Here is an 18,627-nt window from a genome sequence, read left to right on the forward strand (position 1 = left end):
TATACATACTACACCCACCACCCCCTCCTGTACATTCTACCCCCACAAGCACCTCTGCACTCCTCTCCTGTACATTCTACCCCCACAAGCCCCTCCGAACTCCTCTCCTGTACATACTTCCCCCACCATCCCCTCCACACTCCTCTCCTGTACATTCTACCCCCACCATCCCCTCCACACTCCTCTCCTATACATACTACACCCACCACCCCCTCCTGTACATTCTACCCCCACAAGCACCTCTGCACTCCTCTCCTGTACATTCTACCCCCACAAGCCCCTCCGAACTCCTCTCCTGTACATACTTCCCCCACCATCCCCTCCACACTCCTCTCCTATACATACTACACCCACCACCCCCTCCACACTCCTCTCCTGTACATTCTACCTTCGCACTCCTCTCCTGTACACACTACCCCCACCATCCCCTCCGCACTCCTCTCCTGTACATTCTACTCGCACCATCCCCTCCGCACTCCTCTCCTGTAAATACTTCCCCCACCATCCCCTCCGCACTCCTCTCCTGTAAATACTTCCCCCACCATCCCCTCCGCACTCCTCTCCTGTAAATACTTCCCCCACCATCCCCTCCGAACTCCTCTCCTGTACATTCTACCCCCACCATCCCCTCCACACTCCTCTCCTGTACATTCTACCCCCACCATCCCCTCCACACTCCTCTCCTATACATACTACACCCACCACCCCCCTCCACACTCCTCTCCTGTACATTCTACCTTCGCACTCCTCTCCTGTACACACTACCCCCACCATCCCCTCCACACTCCTCTCCTGTACATTCTACCCCCACCATCCCCTCCACACTCCTCTCCTATACATACTACACCCACCACCCCCTCCACACTCCTCTCCTGTACATTCTACCTTCGCACTCCTCTCCTGTACACACTACCCCCACCATCCCCTCCGCACTCCTCTCCTGTAAATACTACCCGCACCATCCCCTCCGCACTCCTCTCCTGTAAATACTACCCTCACCATCCCCTCCACACTCCTCTCCTATACATACTACACCCACCACCCCCTCCTGTACATTCTACCCCCACAAGCACCTCTGCACTCCTCTCCTGTACATTCTACCCCCACAAGCCCCTCCGAACTCCTCTCCTGTACATACTTCCCCCACCATCCCCTCCACACTCCTCTCCTGTACATTCTACCCCCACTATCCCCTCCACACTCCACTCCTATACATACTACACCCACCACCCCCTCCGCACTCCTCTCCTGTACATTCTACCTCCGCACTCCTCTCCTGTACATACTTCCCACACCATCCCCTCCTTACTCCTTTCCTGGACATACTGCCCCCACCATCCCCTCCGCACTCCTCTCCTGTATGTACTACCCCCACAATCCCCTCCGCACTCCTCTCCTGTACATAATACCCCCACCATCCCCTCCGCACTCCTCTTCTGTACATACTACCCCCACAAGCCCCTCCGCACTCCTCTCCTATACATTCTGCCCCCACCATCCCCTCCGCACTCCTCTCCTGTACATACTACCCCCACCATCCCCTCCCCTGTACATACTGCCCCATCATACCCACCACACTCCTCTTCTGTACATACTACCCCCGCCATCCCCTCCTGTACATACTGCCCCACATACCCACCACACTCCTGCCACTTTGCATGTCGCAGAGCTCGGTGCCTCTAAGCTTCGACCTGCCACATTAATGTTGGCTCCCATGAGACAGACATCTTTAAACCTGGGGGACCCATGATCTTCAATTGCCCGGAGGCCCCATGAGTTATCAGTCTACCCCTGGGCCCTGGCCCAGACTCAGTTCCCCAGCAGGGGTGCTCACTGCAATTGTAAGCCAAGAGTGTGAACTTTGTGGACTCCGATATAAAGGGGGACTCTTGCGATTAACTCCATATGATTAGAAATGTTATTTAATCACAAAATATACCTATAGTGTATGTAGAACTACCGCCGAAGGAGCTGCTGGTTTGTTTTGGGCGGCATTTTACCTCATGTTTCTCCGCCGTCTAGGGTACTTGATGAGAGTTGTAGTAAATGGAATGTCCACAGGTGTCTTTTCTGTGCTTTTATTACCCAGCCGGGTAAAACAGTAGAACTTGGTGAAGAGTGAAGATATAGCAGAAATGAGGAATAACAGATTCAGGTGTATGTAGATGGGAAACAGTCCGGCTTCCAACAACTTCTGTTTCACCACTTCAGCCGGAATGGGTATATCGCACCCGGACATGCCTCTCTCACAAGCCTTGCAGCCAGAATGTCACTCGAACTTGGGGTTAAGTCTCTGCCGGACCATAATAGTGGTCCGGAATCCTCCTTAACAGATTCAGCACCCGGATCTCCTTCAGGTAGTTTTGGTTAGGTTACCGACTGATAGGCGACCAATGTCTAGCCTCTCAGTACCCGGTTTCCCTGGTCCCCGATGGATAGTCAGGCCCCTCTTGGAACACCAGCCTCTCTTGGCACTCCTCAAGCAGACTCTTCACCGGTCAGCTTCCTCCAACAGGACGGGCTCAGGACCTCATCAGATTGGGGACCCAGTCGCATCACTGAGCCACAGCCGCAGATCAATTGCTTCGGGCCAACGTGGTCCAGGAACACTGCATAGCACGCACACCCCGCTCCGGAAGGCCATTTGTCGTGGTGCCGTGGTATGGCTACCCTGAAGGTGGGCACCACACGGAAGAAGACCCAGGAAAATGGTGTCTACCCCATAAATACCCCTCCCCAGCATGCACAGCGAGGAAACCTCCTCCTGATAGGCTGCGCGGTAAGAAATATCCAAACCCTTGACTCCACTGCTGCCACCTGTTGGCCTGGTGTGTTATCAGCACCACAGAAACGACAGCATGAACCCACAGCACAGCCAAAACTGAGGCTCCAAATTTAAAGAATTTAACCTGGTCAGAGTCACTTGACTCTCTGACCCTCTCTAAATTTACACTAGCACCGGTTCTGAAAAGTAACCAGGCGCTACACGTATACTACATAAATACATAAAAATTGGCTTGTATTGTGCAGAGGTAATGAATTTAAAGCGGGAGTTAACCCAATGTTGTATTTTTTTTTTCTTTTCCCCTTAGATTCCTGCTCGTTTTGTCTAGGGGAATCGGCTAGTTGTTTTAAAATATGAGCAGTACTTACCCGTTTACGAGATGCATCTTCTCCGTCGCTTCCGGGTATGGGCTGCGGGACTGGGCGTTCCTTCTTGATTGACAGTCTTCCGAGAGGCTTCCGACGGTCGCATCCATCGCGTCACTAGTAGCCGAAAGAAGCCGAACGTCGGTGCGGCTCTATACTGCGCCTGCGCACCGACGTTCGGCTTCTTTCGGAAAATCGTGACGCGATGGATGCGACCGTCGGAAGCCTCTCGGAAGACTGTCAATCAAAATAGGAACGCCCATTCCCGCAGCCCATACCCGGAAGCGGCGGAGAAGATGCATCTCGTAAACGGGTAAGTACGGCTCATATTTTAAAACAAATAGCCGATTCCCCTAGACAAAACGAGCAGGAATCTAAGGGGAAAAAGTGTTATGTACGGGTGAACCCCCGCTTTAATGTACTACTGGAAAAAAAATGGCCTCTGCACTGCTAATGTGTTCAGGTTTGGCTTGAAGAAAAGGTGGCAACCCTAGAAGTACACCCCCTCCCCCCTCCCAGTGGGATTACACATAAAAGGAACATTCCTTTTAGCATTTGTAATGGTTTTAGTGTCCGGGTAACCCAGTGGTTCTCAACCTGGGGGTTGAATTATGATTTGCCAGGGGGTCACCGAATCCTGGGCTGTTCCTGAAGCCAACATCACTCTCTCAGCCTTTTTGCGGCCACCCAGCAGGGTTATCCCTGGAGCCCGTAGCGGCCCACTCAGCCTCTTCACAGGTGCCCATTCAGTTTACGGCATGGTTGGGGGACAAAGACTAGAGGTCAGCTGACTGGTGAGGAAGGTGAAGTGGGAGGGGCTGTCGGAGACCCTATTTCCTGATTTCGGCATAGGTGTCACTGCTACAAGACACCACAAAGTCGGAGACACAGTAAGTAACACACCTGTAATTATAGTTGCCATTAAAAGGACTCAGGTAGCGCAAAATGTCTGTGGGTTAGGGGCGCAAATTACTTGCCTTGGGTTCTGGTTTCTCTTCAGAACGAAGGAAATCTGCTTGGCCTTTTGGCTAAGATCAAGTGTAGTACCTGTTCTTATCAGTTGCCAGTAGGTGGTACTCTGCTGACTGTCCTGAGTACACGGCGAGGTGGAAAGGGATGGCGGTCAGGGGATGCTAAGCCTGCTGGCGTGGAGGTGGAAGCCTTCTGATTTGGACAGAGAGGCATGAGGTCGAAGCTGGAGGGCTGGGCCCCTGGCCTTCTGGCCTGGATTTGAGTTCCTAACCTGCCAGTTTCTTGGAGAGGGAACGTCGACCCCACCCTACTGTTAGGGGGGGAGGGGTGTCATAGAATTTTGGCTAGTACCTCCTGAGTATAATTAGGTAGGGGCAAAAGGGGGGAGCTTGTAGGTCTCTCAGCAGGCTCTCTTCCTGAGCTCTCGTTCCTTCCTGGTAGGGAAGGGGGCTGTGACTGTCTGGGTCATGGCCTGGGCGCTCCGTTGAAAAGCCTATGGTGATGTGCCCCTGGAGTGGCAGTCCAGGGGTGCCGTAATTGCACTTGTATTTCTACCGGCACATTTGCTTTTTGGCACCTTGGTCACGTCACTATATCACACTTTTTAACCACCTGCCTCTAGGGCCAGGCCTTTTGGTCAGGACCAGAGGAATTTTGGATTCCAGGCCGGAGGGCCGGCCATTGTACTGCGCAATGGTCACTTTTTCACTCTCCTCATCTTCCTTCTCCCCCACTTTCTTTTTTGGTTCCCCTTTGTTTGTCACTTATGCTTTTTTGTTTGGTGTTCACGTTTGTCACTGTGTGATTAGTAGGGTGCGGGTCCTCGGTCCAGCCCTGAACGTCTTGGAAGTGGGTGGACATGGCCTTCTGGCTTAGTTCGCCTGCTCTCATGGGGTCTCCATTCGGGGGAGCCCCACCTAGTACTGGGAGGGTTCTGTTTCTGCAGACCCTCCAAAGAAAGGGGTCTGTGTCGGCTTCGGTTGCACAGACCTGTGAGTACCTCAGTCCCGGGCAGGAGCCTAACGCCCCGGGGGATCAGGGTTGGGTCCTTCTTACGGAGGACCAATTGACGTAAGCACCCATTTGCACTTTTTTGTTGCACCTTTTTATGTGTGTGCACATTTTTTATGCACCGGGTGGAAGTTTTTTGGGTGTGTTTTGCACGCCATGAGCTTTTCAATAGAGCCTTGGGTTCTGACAACCCATGCTACGAAAATAATTTTACTGTTTACTCACAACTCGGGTAATTTTATCAAGAGGTCACAGCAATAGAAGGTTGAGAAGCAATGCTCGAACCCTTTATGTCTATAGAAACCCCCCATCCCCAATAAAAGTGGTATAATCCATTAATATAGACTGATGAGGTGAGAAGATGATTGGTGGGAAATGTGACACATCTCCATAATGAAGAGAATTCTCTGTGGGGGAATGTTTTTCTCCTGAAGGGGTTAATCTAGGTCTCCACACTATATATGTGTGTATCATCATCTGCTGGAGATAAAAGACGTCACAGTGACTATGGAGGAAGAGGACGGACATGACGGGGTTACTGGGTGTAAATAGAAGATAAGATCTTATTACCTCGTCTGCTGCCGATTCCAAAGATGTCTTCCCTCTTCGTTCTCCCGACTCACCTCTCACCCGGAACTTCCTATTTATACCTGACATCACTTCCTGTCTTCCATAGAGACTTCCTGTCTGGGTAGAAGTGAGATCACCACCTTGTGGAGCTCAAAGGAACTGCAGCCCAGAGAAACGTCTCGTAGTGTGAACACGACCTTGTACTATGTGTGTATGTACTGTATATCCTTATTAGATATGGGCTGAACAACCCCCCGGTTCGGTTTGCACCAGAACTCCAGAACAGAGAAGAAGTTCTGACCCAAACGGTAAACTCCATTGAAGTCTATGAGAGTTGAACATGAAAAATCAAAAGCCACCATTTTGAAGGCTTATATGCAAGTCATTGGGCATAAAAGGGGTATGTGTCGCCTGGTTACAGCCCTGGGGGGGTCGTGATTTTAATGATGCTTAAAATGCAACAATAAAAATGAAAAATGTCTTTAACCACATCAACATGGGGACAAGGTGCTTTGGGGTGAAGGAGCAGAGCCTCCCACACCCTGAAGCACCCCCCCCCACCCCATGTTGAGAGCATGTGGCCTGGTATGGTTCATGAAGGGGGGGGGCGCTTTTTCCGGCCTGCCAGGCTGCATGCTCGGATAAGGGTCTGGTATTGATTTTGGGGGGACCCCACGCCATTATTATCTTTATTTTTTTTTCAATACCCGGGTGACGGCAATTGCAACCGCGAATCCTTTTAAATGGGATTTGACTCTTTTTTTTTTTAAATATCAGTTTTGCTGCAGCAGGTTCTATACACCAGTGGTTCTCAAGAACGCCCAACGGGCCATGTTTTGGGAATTTCTCTTAGATAAAATAGCTGTCGAAAATACCAAGCCATTGACTTTGCTTTAAAGCGTCTGTGCAAGATAAAGGAAAACCTGCAAACATGGCCTGTTGGGGGTACTTGAGGACAGGGATGAGCACCACTGCTATGCGCGGTACTGTGGTGCCACTTTACAGGCAGACTAAGGGGACCCCCCAGGCACTATATTTAAATACATTTTTAATTTTTATTGTTGCACTGGGGGGGGGGACCCCACGCCATTTTGTTCGTAGACGTGGTGTATCTAGATAAAGGAAGGTCCGTAGATGTGGTGCATCTAGATAAAGAAGGCCCGTAGACGTGGTGTATCTGGATAAAGGAAGGCCCGTAGAGGTGGTGTATCTGGATAAAGGAAGGCCCGTAGACGTGGTGTATCTGAATAAAGGAAGGCCTGTAGACGTGGTGTATCTGGATAAAGGAAGGCCCGTAGACGTGGTGTATCTGGATAAAGGAAGGCCCGTAGACGTGGTGTATCTAGATAAAGGAAGGTCCGTAGACGTGGTGTATCTAGATAAAGGAAGGCCTGTAGACGTGGTGTATCTGGATAAAGGAAGGCCTGTAGACGTGGTGTATCTGGATAAAGGAAGGCCCGTAGATGTGGTGTATCTGGATAAAGGAAGGCCCTTAGATGTGGTGTATCTAGATAAAGGAAGGCCCGTAGACGTGGTGTATCTAGATAAAGGAAGGCCCGTAGACGTGGTGTATCTGAATAAAGGAAGGTCCGTAAACGTGGTGTATCTGGATATAGGAAGGCCCGTAGACGTGGTGTATCTAGATAAAGGAAGGCCCGTAGATGTGGTGTATCTGGATAAAGGAAGGCCCGTAGACGTGGTGTATCTGAATAAAGGAAGGTCCTTAGACGTGGTGTATCTGGATATAGGAAGGCCCGTAGACGTGGTGTATCTAGATAAAGGAAGGCCCGTAGATGTGGTGTATCTGGATAAAGGAAGGCCCGTAGACGTGGTGTATCTAGATAAAGGAAGGTCCGTAGACGTGGTGTATCTAGATAAAGGAAGGCCCGTAGACGTGGTGTATCTGAATAAAGGAAGGTCCGTAGACGTGGTGTATCTGGATAAAGGAAGGTCCGTAGATGTGGTGTATCTGGATAAAGGAAGGCCCGTAGACGTGGTGTATCTGGATAAAGGAAGGCCCGTAGACGTGGTGTATCTAGATAAAGGAAGGTCCGTAGACGTGGTGTATCTAGATAAAGGAAGGTCCGTAGACGTGGTGTATCTGGATAAAGGAAGGTCTGTAGATGTGGTGTATCTGGATATAGGAAGGCCCGTAGACGTGGTGTATCTAGATAAAGGAAGGTCTGTAGATGTGGTGTATCTGGATATAGGAAGGCCCGTAGACGTGGTGTATCTGGATAAAGGAAGGCCCGTAGACGTGGTGTATCTGGATAAAGGAAGGTCCGTAGACGTGGTGTATCTGGATAATGGAAGGCCCGTAGACGTGGTGTATCTAGATATAGGAAGGCCCGTAGACGTGGTGTATCTAGATAAAGGAAGGCCCGTAGATGTGGTGTATCTGGATAAAGGAAGGCCCGTAGACGTGGTGTATCTGGATAAAGGAAGGCCCGTAGACGTGGTGTATCTAGATAAAGGAAGGTCCGTAGACGTGGTGTATCTGGATATAGGAAGGCCCGTAGACGTGGTGTATCTAGATAAAGGAAGGCCGTAGACGTGGTGTATCTAGATAAAGGAAGGTCTGTAGATGTGGTGTATCTAGATAAAGGAAGGCCCGTAGACGTGGTGTATCTAGATAAAGGAAGGTCCGTAGACGTGGTGTATCTAGATAAAGGAAGGTCCGTAGACGTGGTGTATCTAGATAAAGGAAGGCCCGTAGACGTGGTGTATCTGGATAAAGGAAGGTCTGTAGACGTGGTGTATCTGGATAAAGGAAGGCCGTAGACGTGGTGTATCTAGATAAAGGAAGGTCCGTAGACGTGGTGTATCTAGATAAAGGAAGGCCCGTAGACGCGGTGTATCTAGATAAAGGAAGGCCCGTAGATGTGGTGTATCTAGATAAAGGAAGGCCCGTAGACGTGGTGTATCTAGATAAAGGAAGGTCCGTAGACGTGGTGTATCTAGATAAAGGAAGGCCTGTAGACGTGGTGTATCTAGATAAAGGAAGGCCCGTAGACGTGGTGTATCTGGATAAAGGAAGGCCGTAGACGTGGTGTATCTAGATAAAGGAAGGTCCGTAGACGTGGTGTATCTAGATATAGGAAGGCCCGTAGACGTGGTGTATCTAGATAAAGGAAGGTCTGTAGATGTGGTGTATCTAGATAAAGGAAGGCCCGTAGATGTGGTGTATCTAGATAAAGGAAGGTCTGTAGATGTGGTGTATCTGGATAAAGGAAGGTCTGTGGATGTGGTGTATCTGGATAAAGGAAGGCCCGTAGACGTGGTGTATCTGGATAAAGGAAGGTCCGTAGACGTGGTGTATCTAGATAAAGGAAGGCCCGTAGACGTGGTGTATCTGGATAAAGGAAGGCCCGTAGACGTGGTGTATCTAGATAAAGGAAGGTCCGTAGACGTGGTGTATCTGGATAAAGGAAGGCCCGTAGATGTGGTGTATCTAGATAAAGGAAGGCCTGTAGACGTGGTGTATCTGGATAAAGGAAGGCCCGTAGACGTGGTGTATCTGGATAAAGGAAGGTCCGTAGACATGGTGTATCTAGATAAAGGAAGGCCCGTAGACGTGGTGTATCTGGATAAAGGAAGGTCTGTAGATGTGGTGTATCTAGATAAAGGAAGGCCCGTAGACGTGGTGTATCTAGATAAAGGAAGGTCCGTAGACGTGGTGTATCTGGATAAAGGAAGGCCCGTAGACGTGGTGTATCTAGATAAAGGAAGGTCCGTAGACGTGGTGTATCTAGATATAGGAAGGCCCGTAGACGTGGTGTATCTAGATAAAGGAAGGTCTGTAGATGTGGTGTATCTAGATAAAGGAAGGCCCGTAGACGTGGTGTATCTAGATAAAGGAAGGTCTGTAGATGTGGTGTATCTGGATAAAGGAAGGTCTGTGGATGTGGTGTATCTGGATAAAGGAAGGCCCGTAGACGTGGTGTATCTGGATAAAGGAAGGTCTGTAGATGTGGTGTATCTAGATAAAGGAAGGCCCGTAGACGTGGTGTATCTGGATAAAGGAAGGCCCGTAGACGTGGTGTATCTAGATAAAGGAAGGTCCGTAGACGTGGTGTATCTAGATAAAGGAAGGTCCGTAGACGTGGTGTATCTAGATAAAGGAAGGCCCGTAGACGTGGTGTATCTAGATAAAGGAAGGCCCGTAGACGTGGTGTATCTGGATAATGGAAGGCCCGTAGACGTGGTGTATCTAGATAAAGGAAGGCCCGTAGACGTGGTGTATCTGGATAATGGAAGGCCCGTAGACGTGGTGTATCTGGATAAAGGAAGGCCCGTAGACGTGGTGTATCTGGATAAAGGAAGACCCGTAGATGTGGTGTATCTAGATAAAGGAAGGCCCGTAGACGTGGTGTATCTGGATAAAGGAAGGCCCGTAGACGTGGTGTATCTGGATAAAGAAAGGTCTGTAGACGTGGTGTATCTGGATAAAGGAAGGCCTGTAGACGTGGTGTATCTAGATAAAGGAAGGCCCGTAGATGTGGTGTATCTTTAAAACAGCTTTATTAATTGTTTTATTAAAAGGTACAAAGCATACACTCAACAAATCGTGATCCATTGAAGACAAAGCAATGTGTGTATCAGTACAGAGAGGGGTATTTATAAAAGCTGTCTGTCCTGTGCAAATGGGGGGAAAAAAATTGAATGTTATTAGGCTATATCTGCTCCAGGTCGAATGTTATTTATCGGTACAGAATAGAGAGAATCAGGAAAGTACATCCCTATATCCACTAGATGGAACTGATGGTCATAAGGAATAAGCATTTATTTGCCATCATCATCAGCTCCATCTAGCGGCGGCAATGTGGTATTTTCCAGACTCACTCTATTCTGTATGAATGAGTAACATTTGACTTGGAGGGGAAACAGCCGAATAACATTCGTTTTGTTTTTTTGCCTTCATTCGCACAGCAGGAATGTTCACGCAGTTTAGCAATTTTTCTTATAAATACACCCCGGAGGATACAGCTAGTAAAGTATTCCATCAGCGGACTTTATCACACCGCGGTGTTGTGTCTTCTTCTGATTGGGTGGTTGATGGAAGTTACGATCTCATTGTATAGACACAGCATTGTACAACCTTCCTCTACAAGAAGAATGGGGAGGGGAATAGAGGAGGGGATATGGGGGTGGGGAAGCATGAAAAGAGGAATGAGGTGGGAGAGGGGAAGCGGGCAAGGGAAAGAGGAAACTGGTGGGCGGGGTTGGGAGGAAGCCGCCAAGAGGACAGGAAAAGAGATGGGAGAGGAGAAGTGGGCAAGTGAACGGGAAAGGAGGAAAGAGATGAGAGAGGAAGCAGTAAAGAGGGGGGGGGGGGGGGAGCAGGAAAGTGATAAGAGTAAAAGGTATTGGGGAAGGGAACGGGAAAAGAGGAAAGAGATGGGAGAGGGGAAGCGAAAAAGGGAACAGAGAAGAGAAAAGTGATAATCGAGGGGAAGCGGGAAAGGGAAAAGAGGAAAGGGTGGTTGAGAGGAAACAGGAAAGAGATGGGAGAGGGGAAGTGAGAAAAGAGGAAAGAGATGGGAGAGGGGAAGCGGAAAAGGGAAAAGCGGTAGGGGGGAGCGGGAAAGGGACAAGAGTAAAGAAATGGGGGAAAGGAAGCCGATAAGGGAACACTAAAAGAGGAAAGAGATTAGAGAAAGGAAGTGGTAAAGGGAAAAGAGTTAAGAGGTGGGGGGAGCAGGCAGGTGATAAGAGTAAAGATATGGGGAAGGGAAGCTGGTAAGGGAACGGGAAAAGAGTAAAGATATGGGGAAGGGAAGCTGGTAAGGGAACGGGAAAAGAGGAAAGAGATGGAGGATGGGAAATGGACGTGGTGAAGGGAAAAGGAGGAAAGAGGTGGAGGGAGCAGGAAAGTGATAAGAGTAAAGATATGGTGGAAGGGAAGCAGACAAGGGAACGGGAAAAGGAGAAGGGGGAGGGGAAGCAGAAAAAAGAACGGGTAAAGAGAAAAGATATGGGGGAAGGGAAGCGGGTAAGGGAACGGAAAAAGAAAAAAAGAGATGGGAGAGGGGAAGCGGACAAGGGAACAGGAAAAGATGAGAGAGAGAGGAAGCTAAAAAACAGGAAAGAGAAAGGAGGGGGAGGGGAAAAGGGATACAAGTAAAAAAAATGGGGGAAGGGAAGCAGGTAAGGCAACAAAGTCAAACAAATGAAAACAGAAAAGCAGGGAAAAAAGGTAAGGAAACAAGTAAAGAGGAAAGGGATGGGGGGGAGGAAACAGAAAATAGGCGGGGGAGGGGAGGTGGCAAAAGAGGAAAGAGACTGAGGATGGGAAGCAGGCAAGGGAACAGGAAAAGAGGAAAGAGATGGAGGATGGGAAGTGGGTAAGGGAACAGGAAAAGAGGAAAAAGATGGAGGATGGGAAGTGGGTAAGGGAAGGGGAAAAGACATTGGGAGAGGGGAAGCGGACAAAGAAACGGGAAAAGAGGAAAGAGATGGAGGATGGGAAGTGGGTAAGGGAACAGGAAAAGACATTGGGAGAGGGGAAGCGGACAAAGAAACGGGAAAAGAGGAAAGAGATGGAGGATGGGAAGTGGGTAAGGTAACAGGAAAAGAGGAAAGAGATGGAGGATGGGAAGTGGGTAAGGTAACAGGAAAAGAGGAAAGAGATGGAGGATGGGAAGTGGGTAAGGTAACAGGAAAAGAGGAAAGAGATGGAGGATGGGAAGTGGGTAAGGGAACAGGAAAAGAGATGGGAGAGGTGAAGCGGACAGAGAAACGGGAAAAGAGATGGAGGATGGGAAGTGGGTAAGGGAACAGGAAAAGAGATGGGAGAGGGGAAGCGGACAAGGGAAAAAGAGGAAAGAGGTGGGGGAGCAGGAAAGTGATAAGAGTAAAGCTATGGGGGAAGGGAAACTGTTAAGTGAAAAGGAAAATAAATGGGGGGGGGTGTAAATAGGAAAAAAGTAAGATGGGGGGGGGTTCAGGGTCTCTCCTGCTTCTCATAGCGTGAACATCCCAGTCAGTAATTTTTTTCCCTTGTAAGATTAGGAACATAATTCGCTCCTCTTGGACAATTCCACATTTCTTGTGGTTCCCGCCTAGCCATGGTGAATATATACGGTATGAATAGGATAGCGTGCCAAGACAGGGAATCCCTGACAATGGTGACCACCAGTGATACCCAGCAGTGGTGTGCCACCAGTACAGTGGGTCCCAGAATTGGGAGTACCAGGCATGAGTTGGGCAGCAGAAGAGACCAAGCGGGGAGGATGGGGAGAAGAAAAGTAACAGAAGGAACAACCAAGATTGTCGTCGATATATCTGAAACAACATAAGTTATCATCACCACCAACAGTCCCCGTGGGACTAAAAAACAATAAAAAACAGACGGGGTTCTACGGAGTCACCTATAATTGTCGAAGTTAGTAGAGACCTTCAGGTCTTGTCTATAACGGGAGAGAAAAACCATCAAGCTTGGGGGGGCTAAGGTGGCAAATAGGTATCATAATATCTGGCTAATGTGGAACTAAATTTGGGGGAATTAAGGTGTCAATTCTAAAAAAAAAATAGCACAATTTTTTTAGATGTCTCCCGAGATACCCAAAGATGCCTCAAACATTCCAACAGCCCTTATTAATAATCACCATAATGTGTGTAATATGTGTATTTCTCTCCAGCTCCACCTGGTGGCCGTAATGCAGTATTTTCCTGGAATGAGGTAATTCGGGAAAATACTACATTATGGCCACTGGATGGAGCTGACGAGCATAGGAATATTACACACATTACGTAGATTGTCCGTGACGGCTGTGCAAGTGCTTAAGGCATCGTGTGGTATCTCAGAGGAAGAAACGCGTTGTATCTTCTAGTGACAGCTTACAAGGAGAGGCCAGGCAGACAACATGGCCATGTAGGGTCCACAGGTACCTTGCAAATAAAAGGGTATAGTAGAGTGTGGGCTCGTGACCTAATCAGGGTTTGCAATACCAGGATCGTAGCACCATCAAAGCATAGCATAGCACCATGGGAACCATCAACGACAGTAAGGGAGAGCAGAGCAGAGTCATTCTTGTGGCCTCATGGACATAAAATATAATGCCATGCCAAAAAAAACGTTAAAAGTTGTAGGAAATAAGGAATCACCCCTTTTGTAGGTGAAACTTGTCATAGCAAGGGTTGGACTTGGTGGACTCTTCTGTGGTCTAATCCTGGAATAAAGCTTTGTGATGGCTGATGTCATTAGAGTGTGGCCATTCCATTGAGGAGCTCCTCTGGCCGGCACCACAAGACACAGATTTGCAAGTTTTGAGGGCAGACAACCCAATTGGTACTATACCCCAACAGGAACATGGGATCCCCTCATGCTTAGACCTCTGCAAGAGTAATACTAGAAGGAAGTGCCGAGCCCTGCAGAGAGAGGCTCAGAAAAAAAAGTACCCTTCCTTGATTAATGTCTACTGGCTAAGTCTGAAAACGGAGAGGTTCCTTTCTTGAAGGTTCAGCCTTAGGAAGCAAGAAGGGGAAGAGTTCTTTCTCCGATGGAAAGGGTGGGCTTCATAATCTGGAGATGTTCCTTTCTTGAAGGTTCAGGCTTAGGAGGCAAGAAGGGGAAGAGTTCTTTCTCCGATGGAAAGGGTGGGCTTCATAATCTGGAGATGTTCCTTTCTTGAAGGATCAGCCTTAGGAGGCAAGAAGGAGAAGAGTTCTTTCTTAGATGGAAAGGGTGGGCTTCATAATCTGGAGATGTTCCTTTCTTGAAAGTTCAGTCTTAGGAGGCAAGAAGGTGGTGGGCTCCGTGACCCGGAGAAGTTTATGTTTGAACATTCAGTCAGAGGAGGCAAGAAGGGGAAGAGTTTTTTCTCCGATGGAAAAGGTGGGCTCCACGATCTGGAGAAGTTCCTTTCTTGAAGGATCAGCCTTAGGAGGCAAGAAGGGAAAGAGTTCTTTCTTTGATGGAAAGGGTGGGCTTCATAATCTGGAGATGTTCCTTTCTTGAAGGTTCAGCCTTAGGAGGCAAGAAGAGGAAGAGTTCTTTCTCCGATGGAAAGGGTGGGCTTAATAATCTGGAGATGTTCCTTTCTTGAAGGATCAGCCTTAGGAGGCAAGAAGGGGAAGAGTTCCTTTTCTGATGGAAAGGGTGGGCTTAATAATCTGGAGATGTTCCTTTCTTGAAGGATCAGCCTTAGGAGGCAAGAAGGGGAAGAGTTCTCTCTCCGATGGAAAGGGTGGGCTCCATGATTTGGAGAATTTCCTTTTCGAAGGTTCAGTCAAAAGAGGCAAGAAGGGGAAGAGTTCTTTCTCTGATGGAAAGGGTGAGCTCCACAATCTGGAGAAGTTCCTTTCTTGAAGGATCAGCCTTAGGAGGCAAGAAGGGGAAGAGTTCTTTCTCCAATGGAAAGGGTGGGCTTCATAATCTGGAGATGTTCCTTTCTTGAAGGTTAAGTCATAGGAGGCAAGAAGGGGAAGAGTTCTTTCTCCGATGGAAAGGGTGGGCTTCATGATCTGGAGAAGCTGGAAGGCACGTAGGCCATGCTTTCCTGAAAAACACATGGAAGCTAGTAGTCTGAGGAAGCCAGGATGGACAGTCATGAATGATCACAGGAAGGCAGCGTTGATCTTTAAGGATTGCTGGTGGTGCAGAAAAAGAAGGTCCACAAACGGGGCAATCAACAAGTGGTAAAACCCAAAAGGCACATTGTCTACCCAACCACTTCTCAAGATGAAGCAAACATATGATAGCACCTTGTCACCAAAGAGGACATCTTGTCACCTTTTCCAGTTCTTTCTTCCAGGCTGATTGGCAAGCTTTTGGGGAAAAAGGGGATACAGGGAACTGTGCACTGCCATGGAGGATATGTATCAATGCAAGCTTAAAAAATACACAGTTCCTTTAAATACCATGCTTGGGGGACGCCATATACATGCATCTACTAAAGCAAACAATTACCGCTAAATGACATTTCCCAGCTGCTCTATTCTGTTCATAAGCAAAGAAAACCGGGGGATTCCCCTCAAAATCCATACCAGAGCCTTACCTAGAGGAGATCTGGTGTGGATTTAAGTGGAACCACAAAAAAACGGCATGGGGTCCCCCTCAAAATCCATACCAATCCCCCAAAATCCATACCACATCCGTAACCTAAATGAGATCTGGTATGGGTTTAACGTGAGAACACTCAAACAAAAGAATAGCATGGGGTCCCCCCAAAATCTATACCAGACCATTAACCTACAGGAGATCTGGTATGGATTCAAGGGGAACCACAAAAAAAGACATGGGGTCCCAAGAAAACCCATACCAGATGCTTAACTTAGCGGAGATCTGGTTTGTATTTAAGGGGAAACCCCATGAAAAAATGACATGGGGTCCCCCAAAATCTATCCCACATCCTTAACCTAAATGAGATCTTGCATGGATTTAAAGTGAAAACACTCACACAAAAGAATAGCATGGGGTCCCCCCAAAATCCATACCAGACCCTAAACCTAGTGGAGATCGGTATGTATTTAAGGGGAACCCCACAAAAAAAAAAGGCATGGGGTCCCCCCAAAACCCATACCAGATCCTTAACTTAGCGGAGATCTGGTATGGATTTAAAGTGAAAACACCCACACAAAAAAAAAATAGCATGGGGTCACCCCAAAGTTCATTCCAGATCCATAACCTAGAAGAGATCTGGTATGGATTGAAGGAGAACCCCCACAAAAAAAAGGCACAGGGTTCCCCCAAAATCCACAACATGACCCTAAACCTAGAGATCATCTGGTATGGATTTAAGGGGGAACTCCCACAAAAAAAGGCATGGGGTCCCCCCAAAATCCATACCAGACCCATAACTTAGCGGAGATCTGGTATGGATTTAAAAGTGAGAACACCCTTACAAAAAAAATAGCATGGGTTCACCCCAAAATCCATACCAGACCCTTAACCTAGAGGAGATCTGGTATGGATTTGGGGTCCTTCCTAAAATATCCTGAAGCGGATCCCTAATCTCAAGGCTCGCCTCCCGTTCTGAGATCTCTGATGTACGGCAAAATATGGTTCATAGAGAAGATGTTTCCTGAACTCAGGACACTAACACACCGCCACGGTTGTGTGGGTTCTCTGATGTCTGGAAAGGCAGGGCTTCTGTGAAAAACATTTCCCGCACTCAGGACAGGAATACGGCTTCTCCCCAGTGTGAGATCTCTGATGTGTGGCAAGCTCCGATTTCCGCGGGTAACATTTCCCGCACTCGGGGCAGGGAAATGGCTTCTTGCGCGTGTGGCATATTTGATGTCCGTTGAGATGAGACTTCTGGGAAAAACATTTCCCGCACTCAAGGCAAGAATACGGCTTCTCCCCCGTGTGACATCTCCGATGTGCATCGAGAAGGGATTTACGTACAAAACATTTCCCGCACTCGGAACAGGAATACGGCTTCTCCCCAGTGTGAGATCTCTGATGTATGACAAGGTCCGATTTCTGCAGATAACATTTCTCGCACACGGGGCAGGAATGCGGCTTCTTGCCCGTGTGGCATATTTGATGCCCGTTAAGATGGGACTTCTGGGAAAAACTTTTCCCACACTCAAGACAAGAAAAAGGCTTCTCCCCCGTGTGCAATCTCCGATGTGCATCAAGAAGCGGCTTACGTACAAAACATTTCCCGCACTCAGCACAGGTATACGGCTTCTCTCCCGTGTGAGATCTTTGATGTATAACAAGGTCTGATTTCCGTAGATAGGATTTCCCACACTCTGGACAGGAATGTGGCTTCTCCCCTGTATGGCATATCTGGTGTCCAGTAAGATGGGACTTCCGTGAAAAGCATTTCCCGCACTCGGGACAAGGATACGGCTTCTCCCCCGTGTGACATCGCTGATGTGCAGCAAGAAGTGGCTTTCGTACAAAACTTTTCCCGCACTCGGAGCAGGAATACGGCCTCTCTCCCGTGTGAGATCTCTGATGTATAATAAGGTCCGATTTCTGTAGATAACTTTTCCCGCACTCAGGGCAGGAATGCGGCTTCGTCCCCGTGTGGCACCTCTCGTGTCTGGAAAGATTGGACTTCCCCGAAAAACGCTTCCCGCACTCACGACAGGAATACGGCTTCTCCCCCGTGTGAGATCTCTGATGTCTGACAAGTTGCGGCTTCGACGGAAAACTTTTCCCGCACTCGCTACAGAAATATGGCCGCTGACCAGTGTGACATCTTACGTGCACACAGAGGCTGGATTTAAAACGGAAACGTTTCCCGCACTCGGTACAGGAAAACTTCTTCTCTTTTTGAGGGACGGCACCGCCCCCCACAGTCTGAGGTTCCTCAGGATTCGAGGGATACGACGGCCCGGCACCGCCCCCCACAGTCTGAGGTTCCTCAGGATTCGAGGGATACGACGGCCCGTCCACAAGGTGAGGCACCACCAGGATATACGAGGTGGTCGGGTTTTCTCCTGGACTATACTGTGTGATGTCCTCATCTTCTACTTTACAATCTGGAGACAAAGTGAGACAATCCTCTGAGGTTTTCCTCATCTCCCGTCCATCTACTAAAATAGAAATACAAAGATTATTACTAGACATGAGCGGATTGGTTCCCCTAACCCAGGACTCCGCCCACATCAGGCAGCTTTGTCTCTGAGGATCATTCCTGGTAAATGGTTCCTCATGATCTCCAACCAACTCACGTCTGCATTCATAGGCCCAGATTCTCGTAGATGGGGGTAAATTTGGGCGTATCTGATTTACGTTACGCCGCCGCAAGTTTTTCAGGCAAGTGCTTTATTCACAAAGCACTTGCGTGTAAAGTTGCGGCCGCGTAACGTAAATCACCCCGCGGAATTCAAATTCGGCGGGTAGGGGGCGTGTATCATTTAAATGAAGCGCGTCCCCGCGCCGAACGAACTGCGCATGCGCCGTCCCTAAAAAATCCCAGCGTGCATTGCTCTAAATGACGTCGCAAGGACGTCATTGGTTTT

General features: G+C 48.6%; 1 protein-coding gene across 1 annotated transcript; it reads right to left on the reverse strand.

The window, feature by feature from the left end:
• Positions 1-16,589: 16,589 nt before the first annotated feature.
• LOC120909762 (zinc finger protein OZF-like) lies at positions 16,590-18,136 on the reverse strand (the record flags this gene model as incomplete). The annotated part of the gene is made up of 1 exon (XM_040321489.1): positions 16,590-18,136. A coding segment is annotated over one exon (1,395 nt), but the record flags the coding sequence as incomplete, so codon positions are not given.
• Between the last annotated feature and the right edge of the window lie 491 nt (positions 18,137-18,627).

The sequence above is a fragment of the Rana temporaria genome, chromosome 8, assembly GCF_905171775.1.
Source record: "Rana temporaria chromosome 8, aRanTem1.1, whole genome shotgun sequence".
In the NCBI taxonomy this organism is placed as follows: domain Eukaryota; kingdom Metazoa; phylum Chordata; class Amphibia; order Anura; family Ranidae; genus Rana; species Rana temporaria.